The sequence below is a fragment of the Astatotilapia calliptera genome, chromosome 5 (assembly GCF_900246225.1).
Source record: "Astatotilapia calliptera chromosome 5, fAstCal1.2, whole genome shotgun sequence".
Lineage (NCBI taxonomy): Eukaryota > Metazoa > Chordata > Actinopteri > Cichliformes > Cichlidae > Astatotilapia > Astatotilapia calliptera.
In genome coordinates, this window is record NC_039306.1 from 11,650,399 (window position 1) to 11,668,289 (window position 17,891).

The following is a 17,891-nucleotide window of genomic DNA, read 5'->3' on the forward strand; positions in this document are numbered from 1 at the left end:
GTGAATTTAGCCCTCTGTAGGTTGATCATTTTCATTTCCATCAAACAGTGTAGCATCTTTCTGTTCCTATCACATTACCCAGTCCATATATGTAGGTAACCATAGATAAAGATTAGAGATGGCACGATACCACTTTTTTATGTCCGATACCGATACCGATATCATAAATTTGGATATCTGCCGATACGATATGAATCCGATATAGTGTTTTTTAAATCAACAAAACTGTTTTTTTAAATATCTTGCTGCATTTTGTATAAGTTCATACTCAAGTTTAAAACAAGAACTACACTAAAGCTATTCTGTTATACCTGTATGCAAAAGAGAATATTTCATAGTTCAGCAATACTGATCAATCTAATAAACTTAAACCTACACCATCCTCCCTATTCTGGTATTTTAAAGAGTACTTAGCATAAATATTAAGCAACCTAACTAATAGGGTTCCAACTCCCAGCAACAACAAAAATAAATAAATAAAAAATAGGGAACCACCCCTCACGCGCCACCTCATGATGCTTAATCGACGTAATCAACCTTAATTTGATGCAGTGTGAAAAAAAATACACAGAAATCAATTATTTTTCAAGAAATATTAAATAGATTCAACATCTTTCTTCAACAAAATTGCAGACTGCACAGATGGTACCTTCCCAAAGGAAAAAGTACTATAGCTTACTAGGGTATATTAGACTTAATAGTTACTATATACAGTAATGGACTTCTATTCATTTTGCATCAAATTAAAACTTTGGGTGTAAGATTCGGATAATTATTTATTAAAAGCTAGACATTTTAAATGAGAATAAGAAAGAAAAGTATGTCTTTGTGCCCCCTTTTCCCTGTTAATGCCCTATTGGCCCCCCTGGCTAAACTTTGCTAGATCGGCCCCTGCACAGTTACCAGCGTCAGCTACGTAGAAAAAGATCCTCGAGTAGAAAGTAATATTAAATAAATTCTAACAACAGCTTATCAAGCTTAAACGTGCTGCTGTTGTTCAGCCGCTGGTTTCCTCTTTCTGGTGCAAAGTGGGCCAAAAGCAAACAAGAGACACGGACTCACGACAGAAAAGCCGATCAGCTGATCGTTAAGCAGTTTCATGATCGAAGTAGCAGCAAGAAGAGGCAGTCGCTTGTTAAGCTTAACGCAGGAATGCTTTACAAACATTCAGAGATGGACTTACACACTTGCTTTACTTCTCTCGGGGATAACTTTGTCGGAGATGAAATGCCGGGTTGCTAGCGAAGCTCCAAATGCTATCCAGACCACCACAGGTCCCGCATGCCACAGCCGCTCTATCACGTGATGCATACTGCTCCGACGTGCTAACGTTCTGAGGTGAGTTAGGCCAGTTGCAAGTTTTGTGAGGTGCTTTCGTGATATTTAATGGATCGGATTACATTTTTTATTTTTCTTCGATATCCGATCCAGTAATTTAGGTCAGTATCGGACCGATCGGTCCATCTCTAATAAAGATACATGATTTTATTCTTTTCATTGCGATCTGATGTGTTTTCAAAGTGTTCCTTTAGTTTTTCTGAGCACTGTGTTGTGGTGGACTGCGGCTGCCATACGTTTGCAAATGGCTGGACGACATAGTTAAACAATGCTGCGCTCACTATTTGGCACCAAGATACAAATCTTTCATATTTTACAACACCAGTTAGCTGCTTGCAGCTCACTGATCTGGCGCTATTGTGCATTGCAGAAAATGAACGGTTGTCTCACTGAAATATAAAGCCTCATCCAGCAATAACCTGCAAAAAGGCTGCTAATGTTAGCCTCACACAGCAGACTAATCTGGGACTGTGTGCATATGTTTATAAATTTGACTAATGTTTAAAATAATGATTTTAACGGTTTTCATATTTAAGCTTTTTCATTAGTTTATCGTCTAGTTTGACTGTTTAGTTCCTTAAGATTAGTCGACTAGTCTGCATTTTAGAAAATATTGGGACCTTCAGTAGAATGAGGTTTATGAACACACACCGAATCTGAAAGCATGACCGTTTACTCCCCCCCCTCCCCCGGATGGGTTTTCCCCATGTTTACACCCTTTCAGTTCACACAGGGAGTTTTCCACCATCCATCATGCCACACATACAGGTACAGCTGACATCCTAAGCAGACTCACAAATCCTCATATTAGACAGCCTTCTTCAACATCTCCCCTGTTTCCTGGGATGTGCAGCCTCTTGCCTGCCTCTTCTCAGAGATAAGAGGCCTGACTCCATGTGTCTGTGTGCACTTGAGGGAAAGGTGGGAGGTTTTAACCAAAATAAGTTTTAGGCCCTACAGCTGCAGCTGGCAGAGGAAGAGGAGGGTGATGGGAGATTTAATGTTGCACTCTATTACTGTAGCCTGTAGTAACACATAAATATACAGTGCCAGCTGAACAAAAGAGGAGCATCATGGAATTATATTTGTGTCAAAAGTGGCGCACGAGAGAAAATGATTTCACAAGAAATTAAATAATTTCATAGGCGCAGGTATTCATGGCCACTCACTCAATTAAATTCCTCACACGTAAATTCAACAACCTGCTCACATACACCCCGGTAACCAAACGCTCAAAGAAGTCAGATTTTAATCCAACATGCAATACCATCTAGAAATAATCTGACTGGCAGCAACTTTATTTTTTAAGCACGACAATGATCCCAAACACACTTAAAATGCAGTAAAAGCATACCTGGATTGAAAAAACACACAATGGAGCACTATCAGTCATGGATTGGACTCTCCAGAGCTCAGAGCTTAACACTATTAAAGCATAATGGGATCATCTTGACACAACAAAAGAACAAAAGGCAGCCAGCATCCACAGACGAACATCGGTGCAGACACACTGCTGTACCTCAGCATTCTGCTGCAGGGCTACCGCACATCTCTCAACCTCACTGCTGCACAGCTTCTAATTTCTAGCACCGCTGAGTAAAATAAACATCAGCTGCTCATCCGCTGTTACTAATTAATGATTAGTCTGTGTGTTACTTCATAGCAATCCAAGACTGTACTGATCTCAATCTTCATGTCCTCTCTGAGTTATTAAAACTGACAGTAAGGGTGAAAAGAAAGATTTTAATATCTAGATTATGATGTGCACTCCTTAGGGAAGCACTGAAGGCACACCCTTCATTATGCCATTACGCCCAAAGAAAAAAGAAGCACTGCTACCTGTTCACGGTAGAAACTCTCCATGGTGTCATGGGAAGGGATAGTGTTTATTGACAGTCCGAATGGCCCAGGGGATGGAGCTGTTTGTGAGTCTGGAGGTGTGGGATTGACTAGGGATGGGTATCGTTTAGGTTTTATCCGATACCAGTACCAAACCGGTACTTTTGAAATGGTGCCGGTGCTTAAAGAATGGAGAACACAAAATTGGTCCAAAAACCTCTCATGTTCAGCTGTTTTTTTGTAAAAAGATAACAATATTGGCCTTTTCTGCAGCTATAGGGGATTTATGGTATCACTCTTGGCTGGAAGCAGTGCTTAAACAATGGACAAAAAACACAAACTTTGTCCAAAAACCTCTCATGTTTAGCTGTTTTTCACTTTTTCTTTGGTCATTTTAGCCTTTTTGGCCAGGGTGAAGGGAGTATCTGCCATCAAACAAGAAGACAGCTGCATGTAACTACGACGGTGTTTGCTAGTTCACCTTACGTGCATTAATTTAATAACGTGGTTAGCCTACTCAACGTACATTACACACGAACAACATTAAGCTACTGACACAGAGAAGAACGGCTGCTACTGCCATCATCATCCATCATCGTTTCTGCTACACTGGCAGGGCTAGGGGCCAGGACTCTACTCTTCGGGTTTTTGGGGGATGTTGCTAACTCAGGGTCATATAACAGGCAACCCACGCGCAGTAGATGTGCACGATGTGAGGTCTCGCAGCAAGCTATCAAATACGGCGCATTTCTCGGCTTTTAACAAAATGCTATACGTCGCCAGGTGTTTCATCAGATTCGAGGAGTTACCTCCTGTGAAGTACAGCCAGACTTTTGACCGCTTCACTTTGGGCATTTTTAATCTGTAGCTCTGCTCTAAAAGAACGTACGTACCTGGGCCCGCCTACTATGCTCGCAAAGGTAAAATGATTGGCTGGAATCCAAAGTGCATGACATCTCAGGAAAAAAAAAAGCACCGAAATGTATGCTGCTTTTTGGTCTGGTTACTACCGTTTATGTCAGAGCCAGTACCCATCCCTAGGACTGACCAGAGGTGCCAACCAGAGGGCAGCAGATCAAACAGGTGGTGAGCGGGGTGCAAGGGGTCACCTATGATGGCTCTGGTTTTCCTGAGACAGGAGGATCTGGCGATGGCAGAGGGCAGCCAATGATTTTTTTGGGTGGTGTTAGTTACACACTGCACAGCTGTCCTCTTCTCAGTAGTGGCTCCAGCATACTCAACACCAAGGCAGTAGGAGAGTATGCTCTCCACTGAGGAGCTGTAGAAGGCCACCAGCAGCTTCTGGTCAAGGTTATTCTTTAGGAAAAGGAGGAAGTGCAGCTGCCGTTGATCCTTTTTTACCAGGACATTGGTGTTGTGGATCCAGGTGAAATTGGAAGAGGTGTGGGTGCCCAGAAACCTGAAGTTGGAGACAGATTCCACCCATTGTCCATTTTTAATGAGAGGGGAGTGGACCTGTCTGTGCCTCCTGAAGTCTATTATGAGTTCTTCTGTTTTACGGACATTAAGCTTCAGGTTGTTTTCTGAGCAACAGTGGGACAAGTTCTCTACTTCCGCCCTGTATGCTGTCTCATCTCCATCAGAGATGAGTCTAACCACGGTGGTGCTGAGAACAAAGCCCTGTGGGGATCCGGTGCTGAGTGACAGTCAGGGGGGAGGTAGGTAGTCTTTGATCCAGGAGCAAGTGACGGGGGGTTCTGAAGGTGGTCCAGTTTGGTGGTGAGGATGTCTGAGATTATGGTGTTGATTGCTGAGCTGTAGTCCACAAAGAGCATCCTCATGTAGTTCTTCCTGTTCTCCAGATGGCTCAGCGCTCTGTGAAGGGTGATGGCATCCTCTGTGGACTGTGTGTGGGGGAGGGGTGGTCTGAAACCGAACAAAGAAGGCTTTGAGGTTAGCCCCTGACAGCAAGTTTGAACCTGCTGTCGGGGGTTGGAGGGTTCTGGCCTTTGTAGTTGGTGAGAGTTCTCCACATCTGGCGGGGGTTGTTATCAGTGAGGAAGCCTCCCCATCCTGTATGCCTCATTTGCCTGTTTGATGCCCCTCCTCAGGTTGGCTCTGGCAGTGTTGTACAGAGAACAGTCCCTCAGCCTGAAGGCAGAGTTATGAGTTCTGATCAGAGCCTGTACTTCACTTATCATCCAAAGTTTTCGGTTAGGAAAACCACGGATGGTTTTGGTTACTGTTACATTCTCTACACAGCACTTAATGTAGAAAAGGACTGACTGAGTGAAGGTCTCCAGATCCTGGTGTTTCATGTTTTACAACTCTGTCAGATCAAAACAGCCCTGTATTCAGAGAAGCTCATCATCTGGCCAGTTTTTAATGACCCGGGTGTTTGGAGTGAGCTGTTTCCTGAGGGGGGTGTGGGCAGGAATGAGGAGCAGAGAAGAGATGGTCAGATTGTCCTAGGTGGGGGAGGGGTGTTACCCTGTAGGCCTGTTTGATGTTGCTGTACACATGGTCCAGTGTCCTGATCCCCCTGGTACAGTTACAGTTAACATGTTGGAAGAATTTAGGGAATACAGACTTCAGAGATACCTTGTTAAAGTCCCAGCAACAATATCGACGCCCTCCGAGGCTCTGTCTGCTGTTTACTGATGATAAGTTGAAGGTGGTTGGGTGCTGAGCTAACATTAGCATTGGGGGACATGTAAATGTACTATGGCTACCGTTAGCTTGCGAGGTAGATCAAAGTGCCTGCCCTGAATAGACATGGCCTCTAAGCAGTGACCATCTGTAATTCTACTGTTACGGCACCAATCCTGAAGCAGATAAGCACAGAGCCTGCTGGCCCTTCCCTAACCAGATCTTTGTTGCGGTCCTGGCGGTGTAATGTCTGGCCCAGTAACTCTACCAAGACATCGGGGAAATCTGGATGGAGCCAGGATTCAGTTACAATCAGTAGACAACACTCCCGGACAAAGCGGTTAAATAAATCTCTAATTATAGCCCCTCCATTTTATTTGTGAGGGATCTGGCATTGGTGAGGAAGACGATTGGAAGCAAGGATTTGTGTTGTTCTTCTCGCAGCTGGATAGAGCAGCAGCACAAAAACCTCTAATGATCCCTGTTGTTCCCTAACAGAAAGAAAACAAATGGCAAATATCTAAACCGTGTTCTTAAATAATAAACAAGAGAAAAGATTATTACCAAAAAGAGTCTTCTCACTCCTATTTAACTACTGCCAGGTGCTCAATTCGTATGGATAAATATTTACAATTTCCTCTAAGCTAACAACCAAAATGTTGATGTGAAAAATAAAAATCAGCTCTCCAGATTCAGTTACTGGCTTGTATTCAGGCTTTGAACACACTCGATGCTACTGGCGGCCGGCTGGCTCTTAGTTGGGTGCAGAGACGAGGAGAGGGACGAGGTGGCTGTCAGCTGGAGGTTAGGAGGCTGCTGTCCATCCAGTAATTTAATCTGCATCCAGTCTTTGTGATGAGCTAGCTTAGGGGGTTGAGGCCTAAGAAGAGCAGTGTGGACTTGCTTGTCTCAGTGATAATAATAGTGTTGATGGAGAGTAATTTTATCTTTATATCTTGCAACATCGAGTCTAGGCACAATCTTCATCCTCGGCTCAGTGGCTGCAGTGATTGCAGGTGGTTGGGCATCATATAATTCAGTTACACTGACATCTTGTAACAGGGTCACCTCATTATATCCGTACTCATTGTGTCTATACTGATCTTCAGCTTCAGTAGTAGCTTTCCTTTATTGATATCGTAGCACAGAGCTACCAAGTGCTTGTTGATCATTGTTGATGTTGGTCTGCTGCTCATTAATATAACCTCTCTTAGTGGGTTGGCTGGCATATTAGAATTCAATTAATTCCATGTTCTGAGTCCTTGCTTTGTTCCTGTAGGCTGCTTGTCAGTATGTCAGTATTTGCAAACTGCTGATGATCTCTCTCTGAGGGTGTTTGCAGTCTGTCCAAGTCAGACTGCAATTGTTTCAGAAAGGTTGCCTCCTATCAGGCGACCTGTGCAATCGTGGGCGTGACTGTGCAACACCCTCAAGCTCTGGGCAACCATGTAGTCATCGCAAGTTGTAGTCAGTCACAGAATGGGAAAGAAAATTCAATACAATCATCAGGCACTACCAATATATTTATTCATTGTTTATTTGTGGATGCAAGGAGGTTGAGGTCCTATTTTTACTCATGACTGAGGCATTAGCTTGCTCTGAATTAGAAGGAAGCTTTGTCAAGCTGAGTGTGTCCAACACTTGAAGTTTTTAGTTGGTTCAGCTGATTTAATGTATATTATTTTAGGATGGTGTTGCGTGAGATGAGCCCTCTTGTTTATTCCCACAGTATATTTATAATCAGTATGTCCTCTCTTCTCCACAGTAGACATGGACCACTGGGATGTTTACAAGACTGATTCAATTGCGTTTTGTTATGTTTGTACAGTGCTAAGATTTTTTTGAGTCTCGTATTATCCATAAAACTCTGTAACAGATGCCATGGCGTCTCCAGGCTATTTCACACCTGTCACACGTGCTCAGTGTGAAGCTGCTCTCATCTGTGAAGAGAACAGGGTGCCAGTGGCGGCCCTGCCAGTTCTGGTGTACTCAGGTGAATGCAAATGGTGCAGCAGGATGCTAGTCTGTGAGCACAGATCTCACTAAGGGAGTCAGGCCCTAATGCCATGCTCATGGAGCCTGTTTCGGAGGTGTTGGTCAAAAACATGCACACGAGTAGGGCTGTAGGGCACAAAGGAGCAGATACTGGTCATATTGCAGGTTTGAGGCCCTTCTATGGCCCTTTCGAGCTATCATCATGTAACAGTCTCTCTCCTGGTATCTTCACACTTTTGAGGCTTTACTGGAAAACACAGCAAATGGCACAGCAACCGTTTTGCAATAGCGCATATGGATGTTTTATCCTACAGGAGCTGGAATAGCTGTGAAACCCGAATGGGATGCAGGTATCATCTCATGTTACACGCAGTGCTAAGGACACTAGAAGGCAAAATGAGAGGAAAATCAGTCAGCAGAGATAAGGAGAGAACAATGGTCTGTGACCACCACCTGCTAAACCGTTCCTTTTGTGGGATTTGGCTTGTTTTTGCCTCTCCGGTGCACCTGCTGTCACTTTCATTTGCACCAAAGCACCTAAAATAGATTCGTAATGGTTTGTGTTTCTAACTGGCCTGATCAATATCCCTCAGGTTTAACTGAGTTTGTGTTATGCTGTGATAAAGGATTGTTCCCTTAATATTTTTGAGTGTGTATTTCTATAGAATATTTATCATTATGTAAATATACATAAGATAAAAATATAGAGAGAGTATATATTTATTGATACTTTAATATTTTTATTCATAATATCAGAACTTTCAGGAGAAAAGGAGAAAGGTCAGACCACCGTTTGCCACTTCTCTGTATTTGGAAGGCATGTCGATTTTAAATAAAAGGGGGGAAAAAAGCTTGTGTTTAAATGGCAGCTCACAAATTAAATTAAATGCCACACAGAACATGTGGACAATATCCCTGGACAATATCAGTATAGTTACTGATACTTGTTTAATTGTTCAGGATAAAAGCAAGCGTGTGTTCATCCTGCTTGAGAAATAACTCAGAGAATGGGCGATCATGGCTCAAGAGTTGGCCGTTCATCTTGTAATCAGAAGGTTGCCGTTTCGAGCCCCAGCTTGGACAGTCTTGGTTGTTGTGTGCTTGGGCAAGACACTTCACCTACCGCCTGCTGGTGATGGCCAGAGGGGGCCGATGCTCATGTTACCTGCATCGGGGCCGATGGCGCGATATGGCAGCCTTGCTTCTGTCAGTCTGCCCCAGGGCAGCTGTGGCTACAACTGTAGCTTGCCTCCACCAGTGTGTGAGTGTGAGAGTGAATGAATAGTGGAATTGTAAAGCGCTTTGAGGTCTCAAAAAGCGCTATATAAATTCAATCCGTCATTATTAGAATGTCCATGTGTTCACTAAAAAGTAGATTATCTAAACGTGTTTATGCTGTCGGAGTTCTTGTGAAGGACACTTAGTTCTCTTCACTTTGCAGCTTACACATTCCTTCTCTATCAGAGGAGCTTCAGCTTGTTTTCAGCTGTGTGACCTCCAGAATCACATTAATGCCTGAGACCACAATCAGCCTTCAAGGTCACACTGACATTTAAAAAAAAAGTTTGCTGAGGGTTAGATCAGAAGATTAGAAACAGTGTCATGTCTCAGTTAAATGTTATGGTGTAAGACTATACAGACAGCAACAGAGTAGCTTAGCATTGGTCATAGCCACAGATAATCTCCAACTAAAGAAAAAAATCTCATGTCAGTTAATTAACAGGATCACATTTGGTGTCATCATCATTTGGGCATCCAGTTAGAATATATAACATAGAATATATAACATTTTCTTTTCTTTTAAATAATCATTTAAAATAAACAGGGGTACGAGGAGAAGTTTAAAAAAGCTCACTGACCAGCCGCTGGCTCTGGATAGTTTCATTGTGAAAGAAAGCACCTGCTACCATCCACCACTGGCTTGTTTTACACAGCAGGTGTAAATATATTAAAGCTTTATCTACTCATTATTCTGCAAATTTCAATTATTAAGTTAAAATATGAAACTACCGAATTATTATGCGTGAAGCAAGGAGCATATGAAATATCTAAATTCAAATTAATAGAAATAAATTTGCTGTTTTAGTTGCCCAGTGAGTCTGATCTGCAATCCCAGGGACCCAATGTGGAAGAAATGTTATGTTAGACTCCACTTTGTTTTTTAGGCACCTCTCATTTCTTTATATTTTGATTTAAATGAGCCAGACCTTTATTAATATGAGCTGAGCAATAGTTCTCCAGGTTTTCTGGAGGCCTTTCAGAGTTCTTCTTTGGACATTGGCTGCTTTTTTACTCATTTTCAGTCCAGTCCTTGTACTTGACCACTTGTTTTTTTGTGTGTTGAACCAATTTACACTGACCTATAAATCATTCAAGCAGTGCAAAAGCGCCTAACTGAAGGGATGAATCAGTATTGTCTATATGTCTATACGTAACAGACAACTTAGCAAAGAACCAATTTTAAATTTTAAATTAGCACTTAATTGGTTGGCCTCCCCAGAGCCCAGACCTCAATGTTATTGAAGCAGTGTGGGATCATCTTGACAGAGAAAGAAACAAAAGGCAGCCAAGAACATCCTTCAAGAAGCCTGGAGAACTAGTCCTGAAGACTAACTAAACAAATTACAAGAAAGCTTGCATAAGATGTTAAATAATAAAGGTGGTCATAGCAAATATTGACTTCAAACTCATTATAGTTGTACAAAATCTGTTTGTGCCTTGTGTACCGTATTTACATTCATGTTTGTACATGTTTGAAGCGTTTCACTCATTTCCTATTTTACCAGCAAAGTTTTAAAACATGGGGGTCGGTCCACACTCTTGCACAGTGCTGTAATTAAAAATACTTGTTAATTAAATGTTTTTACACAATTCCTGTCTGTGCTCTACACCCTCTCCATACACACTTTCTCTCCATTTGTGCATTCATGTGGAAGTTCTGCCACATTGAGTGCATAGCAACTGCCATTATATTATGAAGCCCTCCAACAGACTTAACTAAGCACACTCAATCAAGGTGTGGCACCCATTTGTGTCATTACACTTCCAGACTTTGTGTGATTATTTCAGGAGTTTGGGTTTAATGAAATGAAGCATGTTTGAGATTTATTTCACATTTTTGTTGTAAAGGTTAATTTAAAAAAGGAAAAGAGTGTCCCAAGTGACTCCATATAGATTCATAATTTCCTGAGTGGCAGGGTGAAATTGGGCAGAGTCTTCTGGGCAGCATTTTCTCGTTCTCTCACACATTACACACAGCAGGAGATAATTCACATCAGCCTCACTCTCATTGCTGTAAATAGTGTGTGGGGCTTAAGGGGTGTGGGGCACACAGTCCCACTGTTCTGGGCATTAGCTTTCTCGTATCCACCAAAATCAGGCAAGTTCTAGAAAAGGTAAAGGAGTGGAAGGGGTGGGGTGTTCAGGTGAGGGAGACTATCCTTTGCGGTGGATGTAGACCTTGGTTGCCATGGTGCTCTGGGGTGCTGTGCTTACGGTCCCAGATCTGCCTCCCCCGCCCTGCGATGGGGTGTGGGTTTACCAAGCCAGATGCTTAACTGGCTTTCTCATTCCGGTCTTAAGTATCATGACAGCACACACACACACACCCCTCAAACAACATATCACTCACACATATAGAATCTGACACACCCAGCATATCACTCCCAACGTGGGCAAGTCGGGGCAGGTCTTCCTACACCCATTTCCTGCACCCTACCCAGGGTGGGTCTCGACTGTTGGTTCATGGTGGCGGTGGTGGTTCTGGTGGTTGTTGGGCAGTTTCTTGCATCTGGAGCCCTGTTCTCAGTTCATGGCAGCATTGTCGGTGTCTGGTACTATGGGGCTGTTGCCCTTTGGCCTTGAGGGCTCCATCTCTGGCCTCCCTCCTCCTTCTGCTGGGAGGGGCACACAGTTGTCATCGAGACATGTGACCTGGGGTTTTCAGTACTCTAGGGGTCTCCGGGGTGTTTCTCTGTCTGCTTCTGGCTCCTGGGGGCATTATTGTAATTTCTCACTGTCATTGTCAATACACACACATGTAGATTGCTGGTTTGTGTATCCATGTTTTTGTTTTTTCAGGTGTGATTTGGGGGGTTTTTTTGTATGTGTTGTGTGTTTTCCACGTGTGCTCTGTCCTCTTATTCTTATGTTTTCCCCTGTGTTCTCCCTCCTTCTTTACTCCTTTTCTTTCGCCTTGTCACCTTTGGCATTCCCATATTACCAATGCACTCGTGAATAATAATAGAAATAAGTAAAGAAGTAAAAAGTAGAAAAAGAAAGCCACAAACAAGAGGATCCTATAGAGAGTCTATAGAGCTCATCTTGGAAAAGCAAATGTTTTTGGCACAACAGTCACATTCTGATTATAACTGTAAAAGCTGCCATACAAGACAGGCTTAAAAAAACATAAATGAACAAAGATAATTTTAGAATATTACTTTTAATGTAAATATGTGGTTTGCTGCAGTCAGCTGTCAGATTTATTGCTGTAGGTGAAATGTGTTAATTATTAAAAAGCTTCAAAGCTCAGAAGGGGCAATGATTTATTAAGTTTAATAGTAAAAGGCAGAGGTGGGACCAAGTCATTGTTTTGCAAGTCTCAAGTAAGTCTCAAGTCTTTATCCTCAAGTCTCAAGTCAAGTCTCAAGTAATGTCAGGCAAGTCAGAGTCGAGTCTCAAGTCACTGGTGTAAAAGTCCGAGTCAAGTCACAAGTCTGAAACTTTGAATTTCAAGTCCTTTCGAGTCTTTAAAAAAAAAACAACGAAAAAATAATGTTGCAGTTATATGCTAAATGTAAATATTAGACCATGTAATTTTAAATCTGTGTTTTTCTCAACACATGACAAAATAGTGAACTTAGAAAATATACACAAATTGTGAAATTGCACCTCTTTAAAATGCAGCTCAATTAAACCTAGCTCCAAGAATAGTTTTCACCGACAGTTCTGAGATAAGCTGCATGTTATTCTTGGATGCGCTTGTAGGACCGGCTTTAAAATCGCATGACAAAAATATCATACACATTAAAAAAAACTGTATCACCAACGTAGCCTGGACAACATTTGCTAGTTAGATGAAGTCAGCTATCTCATTGTAGCATATTTATATGCATATTTATAATCATACGGTTCTTGGAGTGAGTGCATACACTCATGAAGTTTAGTAACTTCAGGTCACTGCAACAAGCCCAGGTACAGTTTACCGACGGATGGGTACAGGACCTTGAAATGCACCGTGTAGAAAGTAAAGACCATCGTACGTATCATAAGTTTACCAGTCTCACAAATCGTCGTCATAAATACACATTCCTTAACCGTTTATTAATAGGACCTTTGAGCTCAACGGTAATTAATTAGCAGTGGAAATAATTTCTGGTACCCATCACAGAAATGTAGCAGTGACAATAATATTGTATGCTGTAATCGTACTGGGCAATTAGTGATACAAAAAACCTGTTTTCTCCTGTGAATAAAAGTATATGTTTTTGTCAATGTACCATAATAACAGAAGCGAAACGCAATATTGTGTCAGGACAATTCACTATTTATGCACAATAAATAAAGGAGCATAGCGCGACCATTTCTGTTCTGCGCCAGACTTGCTTGTAACCTATATCACTAATTATGTTATGAAAATGACGTATTAACTACTAAAAAACACTGACCTTCGTGTAAATGCTTGGAGCAGACTAACCTGTGAGCTGGAGGGTTCTGGGACGTTATATTTGATCTTTGAATGGCTGCAATCCAGGCCATCCGTCGCGTCTTTGTTACTTCGGAAACATGTCTTGAACAATTTCTCTTCAACGACGTAATCCGATAACAACCGATCTCTTTACCCGTCGGCTTCCCGTGGCTGTCATGCGACCGGCTATTGCAGTTAATAATACAACGGCTTCTTGCCATTTTTGTGTTTCTTTTTATCGCTGTGTGACTGATTTTAATTGAAAGCCTGCGTGCGCTAGTACCGCTTGCCACGAGTTCCCAGAATCCTTTGCGGTTCTACCCGTGAATGACGTCACATTTTCAATCTCTATATAATATGCATGTTAAATTTTATATTTGGGGTAAAATATCAAGTCTTTTCAAGTAAACCGGTTCAAGTCCAATTCAAGTCCCAAGTCATTGGTGTAAAAGTCCAAGTCAAGTCACAAGTCTTAGAACATTTTTTCAAGTCAAGTCTAAAGTCATAAAATTAATGACTCGAGTCCAAGTCATGTGACTCGAGTCCACACCTCTGGTAAAAGGATCTTTTATGGGAAATGACGAAACACCTCAGTGTAAATATGCAACCATGTGAAGTTATTGATTGTTCTGAGTTTTCAGTCCTGACTTGAAACAAAAACATTTCTTCTCAAACTTCATCTGAAACCATACACGGTATTATTTTATCAAATTCAAATTCACAAGTTGGCAAATTAAACTACCCCCCCTCCCCAAAATAAATAAATATAATTTGCCCAGTATCCCCTTTGACATCATCTTCCACAGCATGTCCCGACAGCTTCCAGCATGGTGGTTATATGTAGCAGTCTTGTTCTGACAATTTTCACTGTGCACTCAACGATTTCACCATAAACCTGGTGTGGTGCCTAAATCCAACCAAGCTGTAGTTGGTGCTTTATGTGCGACTAGAGGGGTTTGGTATGATAAAGGTTCCACACAGCCAGACTTTTCTCTCTACTAGCTGGTTCATCAAAACCTAACATTCCAGTTATCATCAATCAATCTTTATTTATAAAGCACTTTTCATACAGAAAAAATGTAGCACAAAGTGCTTTACATAGTTAAAAGCAGCCCACCCCACCCTCCAACTCACTCCCCCACACTCTCAATACACATATATCCCCCCACCCCCACCCACACACACATACACACACGCGCACACTTAAAGAGTAAAAATTGGGCTGGGCTCGCATGAGCCAAGTGAGGAAACATTATAACAGAGAGCCGTCTGCACCGGGAGCCGGTCACAGACCGCAGCCTCCGGGCTGGGCACACAGCCGAAGGGAGGCAAAGGAGCCCCCCAACCAGGCTGAGAGGACCCCAGAGACCCAGCAGCCACGGTCAATAACAGCCCCGGTGCAGAGAGCGCCCTCCGAGGAAACACTGGAGATATGACGCAATACGATGTATACAGGGTAAAATGATAAAATAAATAAGAACAGGATACAATATAAATATAAATATAAATAGAGTAAGAAGATTAAAAAATGAATAAGAATAAAATCAAGAAATATTAGGTAAATCCTAAATTAATAATAGAATAACAGGATAGAATAAATAAGCATAAAAAATAAATAAACGCTAAGTAAAAGCTAAATTAAAAAGGTGGGTCTTGAGCCTGTTCTTAAAAACATGTACGTTCTCTGCGGCCCTGAGCTCCTCCGGCAGGCTGTTCCACAGACGAGGACCATACCACTGAAAAGCTGCCTCTCCGTGAGTATGTGTCCTGACTTTAGGGACAATCAAAAGGCCAGTACCAGAGGACCTCAGGGTCCGCGAGGGTTCGTATGGTAAAAGCAGATCTGAGAGATAAGAAGGCCCAAGACCATTAAGACATTTAAAAACCAATAAAAGAACTTTAAAATCGATCCTGAAACACACGGGGAGCCAGTGCAGCGATTCTAAAACCGGTGTAATGTGGGCCCCGCCCTCTGGTCTTCGTCAGCACACGAGCTGCCGAGTTTTGCAAGAGTTGTAAAGTTGAAATATTCTTCTTAGGAAGACCAGAGAGCAGGGCATTACAGTAATCAATGTGACTGGTAATAAAAGCATGCATCAGCATCTCCGTGTTGGCCCGAGAGAGAATAGGGCGGACTCTGGCTATATTTTTTAGATGATAAAATCCAATTTTGGTTACATGTTTAACATGTGGGATAAAACCAAGCTCAGAGTCAAAAATAACACCCAGGTTTTTCACTTGTAGCGAAGGACATAGTGAAAATGCCTCTAATTTAGACAAGAGTTTCTCTCTCTGAGCCTCAGGACCGACAATTAAAACTTCAGTTTTGTCCTGGTTAAGCTGTAAAAAGTTTTCTGCCATCCAAGATCTTATATCCAAGATACAGTTAAAAAGGGCATCCATTGGTCTGGTGTCATCAGGAGACACGGAGATGTACAGCTGCGTATCATCAGCGTAACTGTGGAAGTTCACTCCATGCCTCCTGATGACACTGCCGAGAGGCAACATATACAAATTAAAAAGTACAGGGCCTAGAACCGACCCTTGAGGCACACCACGTGTCATTTTATGGATCTTAGAGGAGCATGTATCCATACTCACCATAAAAGATCTGTCAGAGAGATAGGAAGTGAACCAGTTGTGTTGATGATGACAGTGGTTATCATCTTTCACTGTTAAGCTTCTGTGCCAGGCTCCATGTGTGCGCATATAAAAATGGGTATTTTGTGGATCATGTGACTCATGAATTGATCCTGAGTCAATGTTGACGATATAATGCCAATGAAAAATCTGGAAAGAATAGTAAAATATAACAGTAAAGTACAACACTCTTGCAAATAAGACAAGAGATTAATGCTGCAGAAAAATGTTAATCTTTGAATTTAGCACATATAACAAACATTTCAATTTAAGTTAATTATTTTATTTTGTTCATTGTAAAGCTGTTGTTTGTTTATAAGGTGACAGCTGTACATTAGAGTTCTATAAGTTTAAACTGGACACATTTAAACATTAAAGTTAATAAAGGAGACATGGAAACTGCTTCAATTTCACCGCATCACCATATTAATACATGAAATTACAGATCCATGATAATGGATAATGATAATGCTTCATTTAGTGGTTTTAGTAAAGTGCGACTTAATAAGAGGCACATCTTTGGTGGAGCCAGAATTTATAATATAGTCTTAAAACATTCAGAAAAAAATTAAATCGAAAGGAATCAGCAGGATTTGAACCAGGGTCTCCTTACTGCTAATCTTGCAATGTGTGCAACCACCAGCCATACAACCTTCTAGCAGATATCTTTGCACATCTGTGCAGCTGCAGTAACCACAGCCAGAGCATCTGCTCTTCCATGACCCTCCAGCAGATTACAATAAAAAAAATCTGTCCTGTTCACCACAACTTTCTACATTTTGTGGTTTACCTGTTCTAAACATCTTCTCTCTTTCCTGCAGGACACCAATCAGGAGGTGGAGCCAGAAGAACCACCAAATATTCTCGACCTGGGCCATTAAAACCAGCTGACCCAGTATAACTGGAGCTGGCTGTTAACAAACCACAATAACTCAGTGACTTCATCTTGCTTTAGAAATTTCCACACAGTTTAACTGTAATCAATTATGGAATAAAAGTTTACTAAACCCAAATCCTCTCTGGGTAAAAAACCTCAGTCCGTGTTTTTATTGTGTTAAATAATTGTTCAAAAAAGTGTCGTTCCTCTAACAGCCACTAAAGGCTGGCTCCAAAGGTGAGTCAGTCCCTACAGAGTCCCATGTTCAACACAGTTACACCTGGTTTTGGATAGTTTCTCCCTTAGTAAAAAAATCTCAGGTGAATCTTATCCATTTTCATTTGGTAAGGCTTAATGTAAGGGGCATGACTGTTCTGGCTAATAGGTGGTGAAACTATGGAGAACAGTTAATATTTTTGTAGGATAGCCATTAATTCAGGATACTGCGTTTGGCTGCGTTTGGATAGTGACAGCCAGGAGATTTCCAGGAAAAACAGAAGTTGGTAGATATGACCTATCATTGTGTTTGTGCTGCTGGTGCCTTAAGAAGCATTTTAAATAGATTATCTGATGAATATTGTGGACTTCTGTGTGATACAGTTGATCAAAGTTTGAGATTCTGTGAGTCAATTTCTGATATTGCATTAGTCTATTCCTTACCTCTAACTGAACCTAACCCACACAGTTTATATGGCTGGTGAGTGTTAGCTAGCTTAATACTCTACTTTCTTGTCTAAATACGGTCACTTCTGGCTCAAAATACCAAAAATAACTCTTCAAATTGTGAAGTCCCTCATCTCTCCCTGTAAAGGAACTGAATTCTTACAGATAATATTTCCTGTGAACAGGCAGTCAGTCTCATCAGGAATGTGCCAGACCAACTTTGGTTCTTTTACCTCTGCACAT

General features: G+C 41.7%; 1 protein-coding gene across 2 annotated transcripts in view; it reads left to right on the forward strand.

Annotated features, from left to right (window-relative positions):
* stab1 (stabilin 1) overlaps positions 1 to 17,144 on the forward strand; it is a 183,689-nt gene extending 166,545 nt beyond the window's left edge. For both annotated transcript variants that reach the window (XM_026167240.1, XM_026167242.1), the window contains one exon: positions 16,930 to 17,144. In XM_026167240.1, the coding sequence (XP_026023025.1) occupies positions 16,930 to 16,989 (60 nt within the window). In that variant the 3' untranslated portion in view covers positions 16,990 to 17,144. The remainder of the gene's footprint in view (positions 1 to 16,929) is intronic.
* Positions 17,145 to 17,891: the final 747 nt, after the last annotated feature.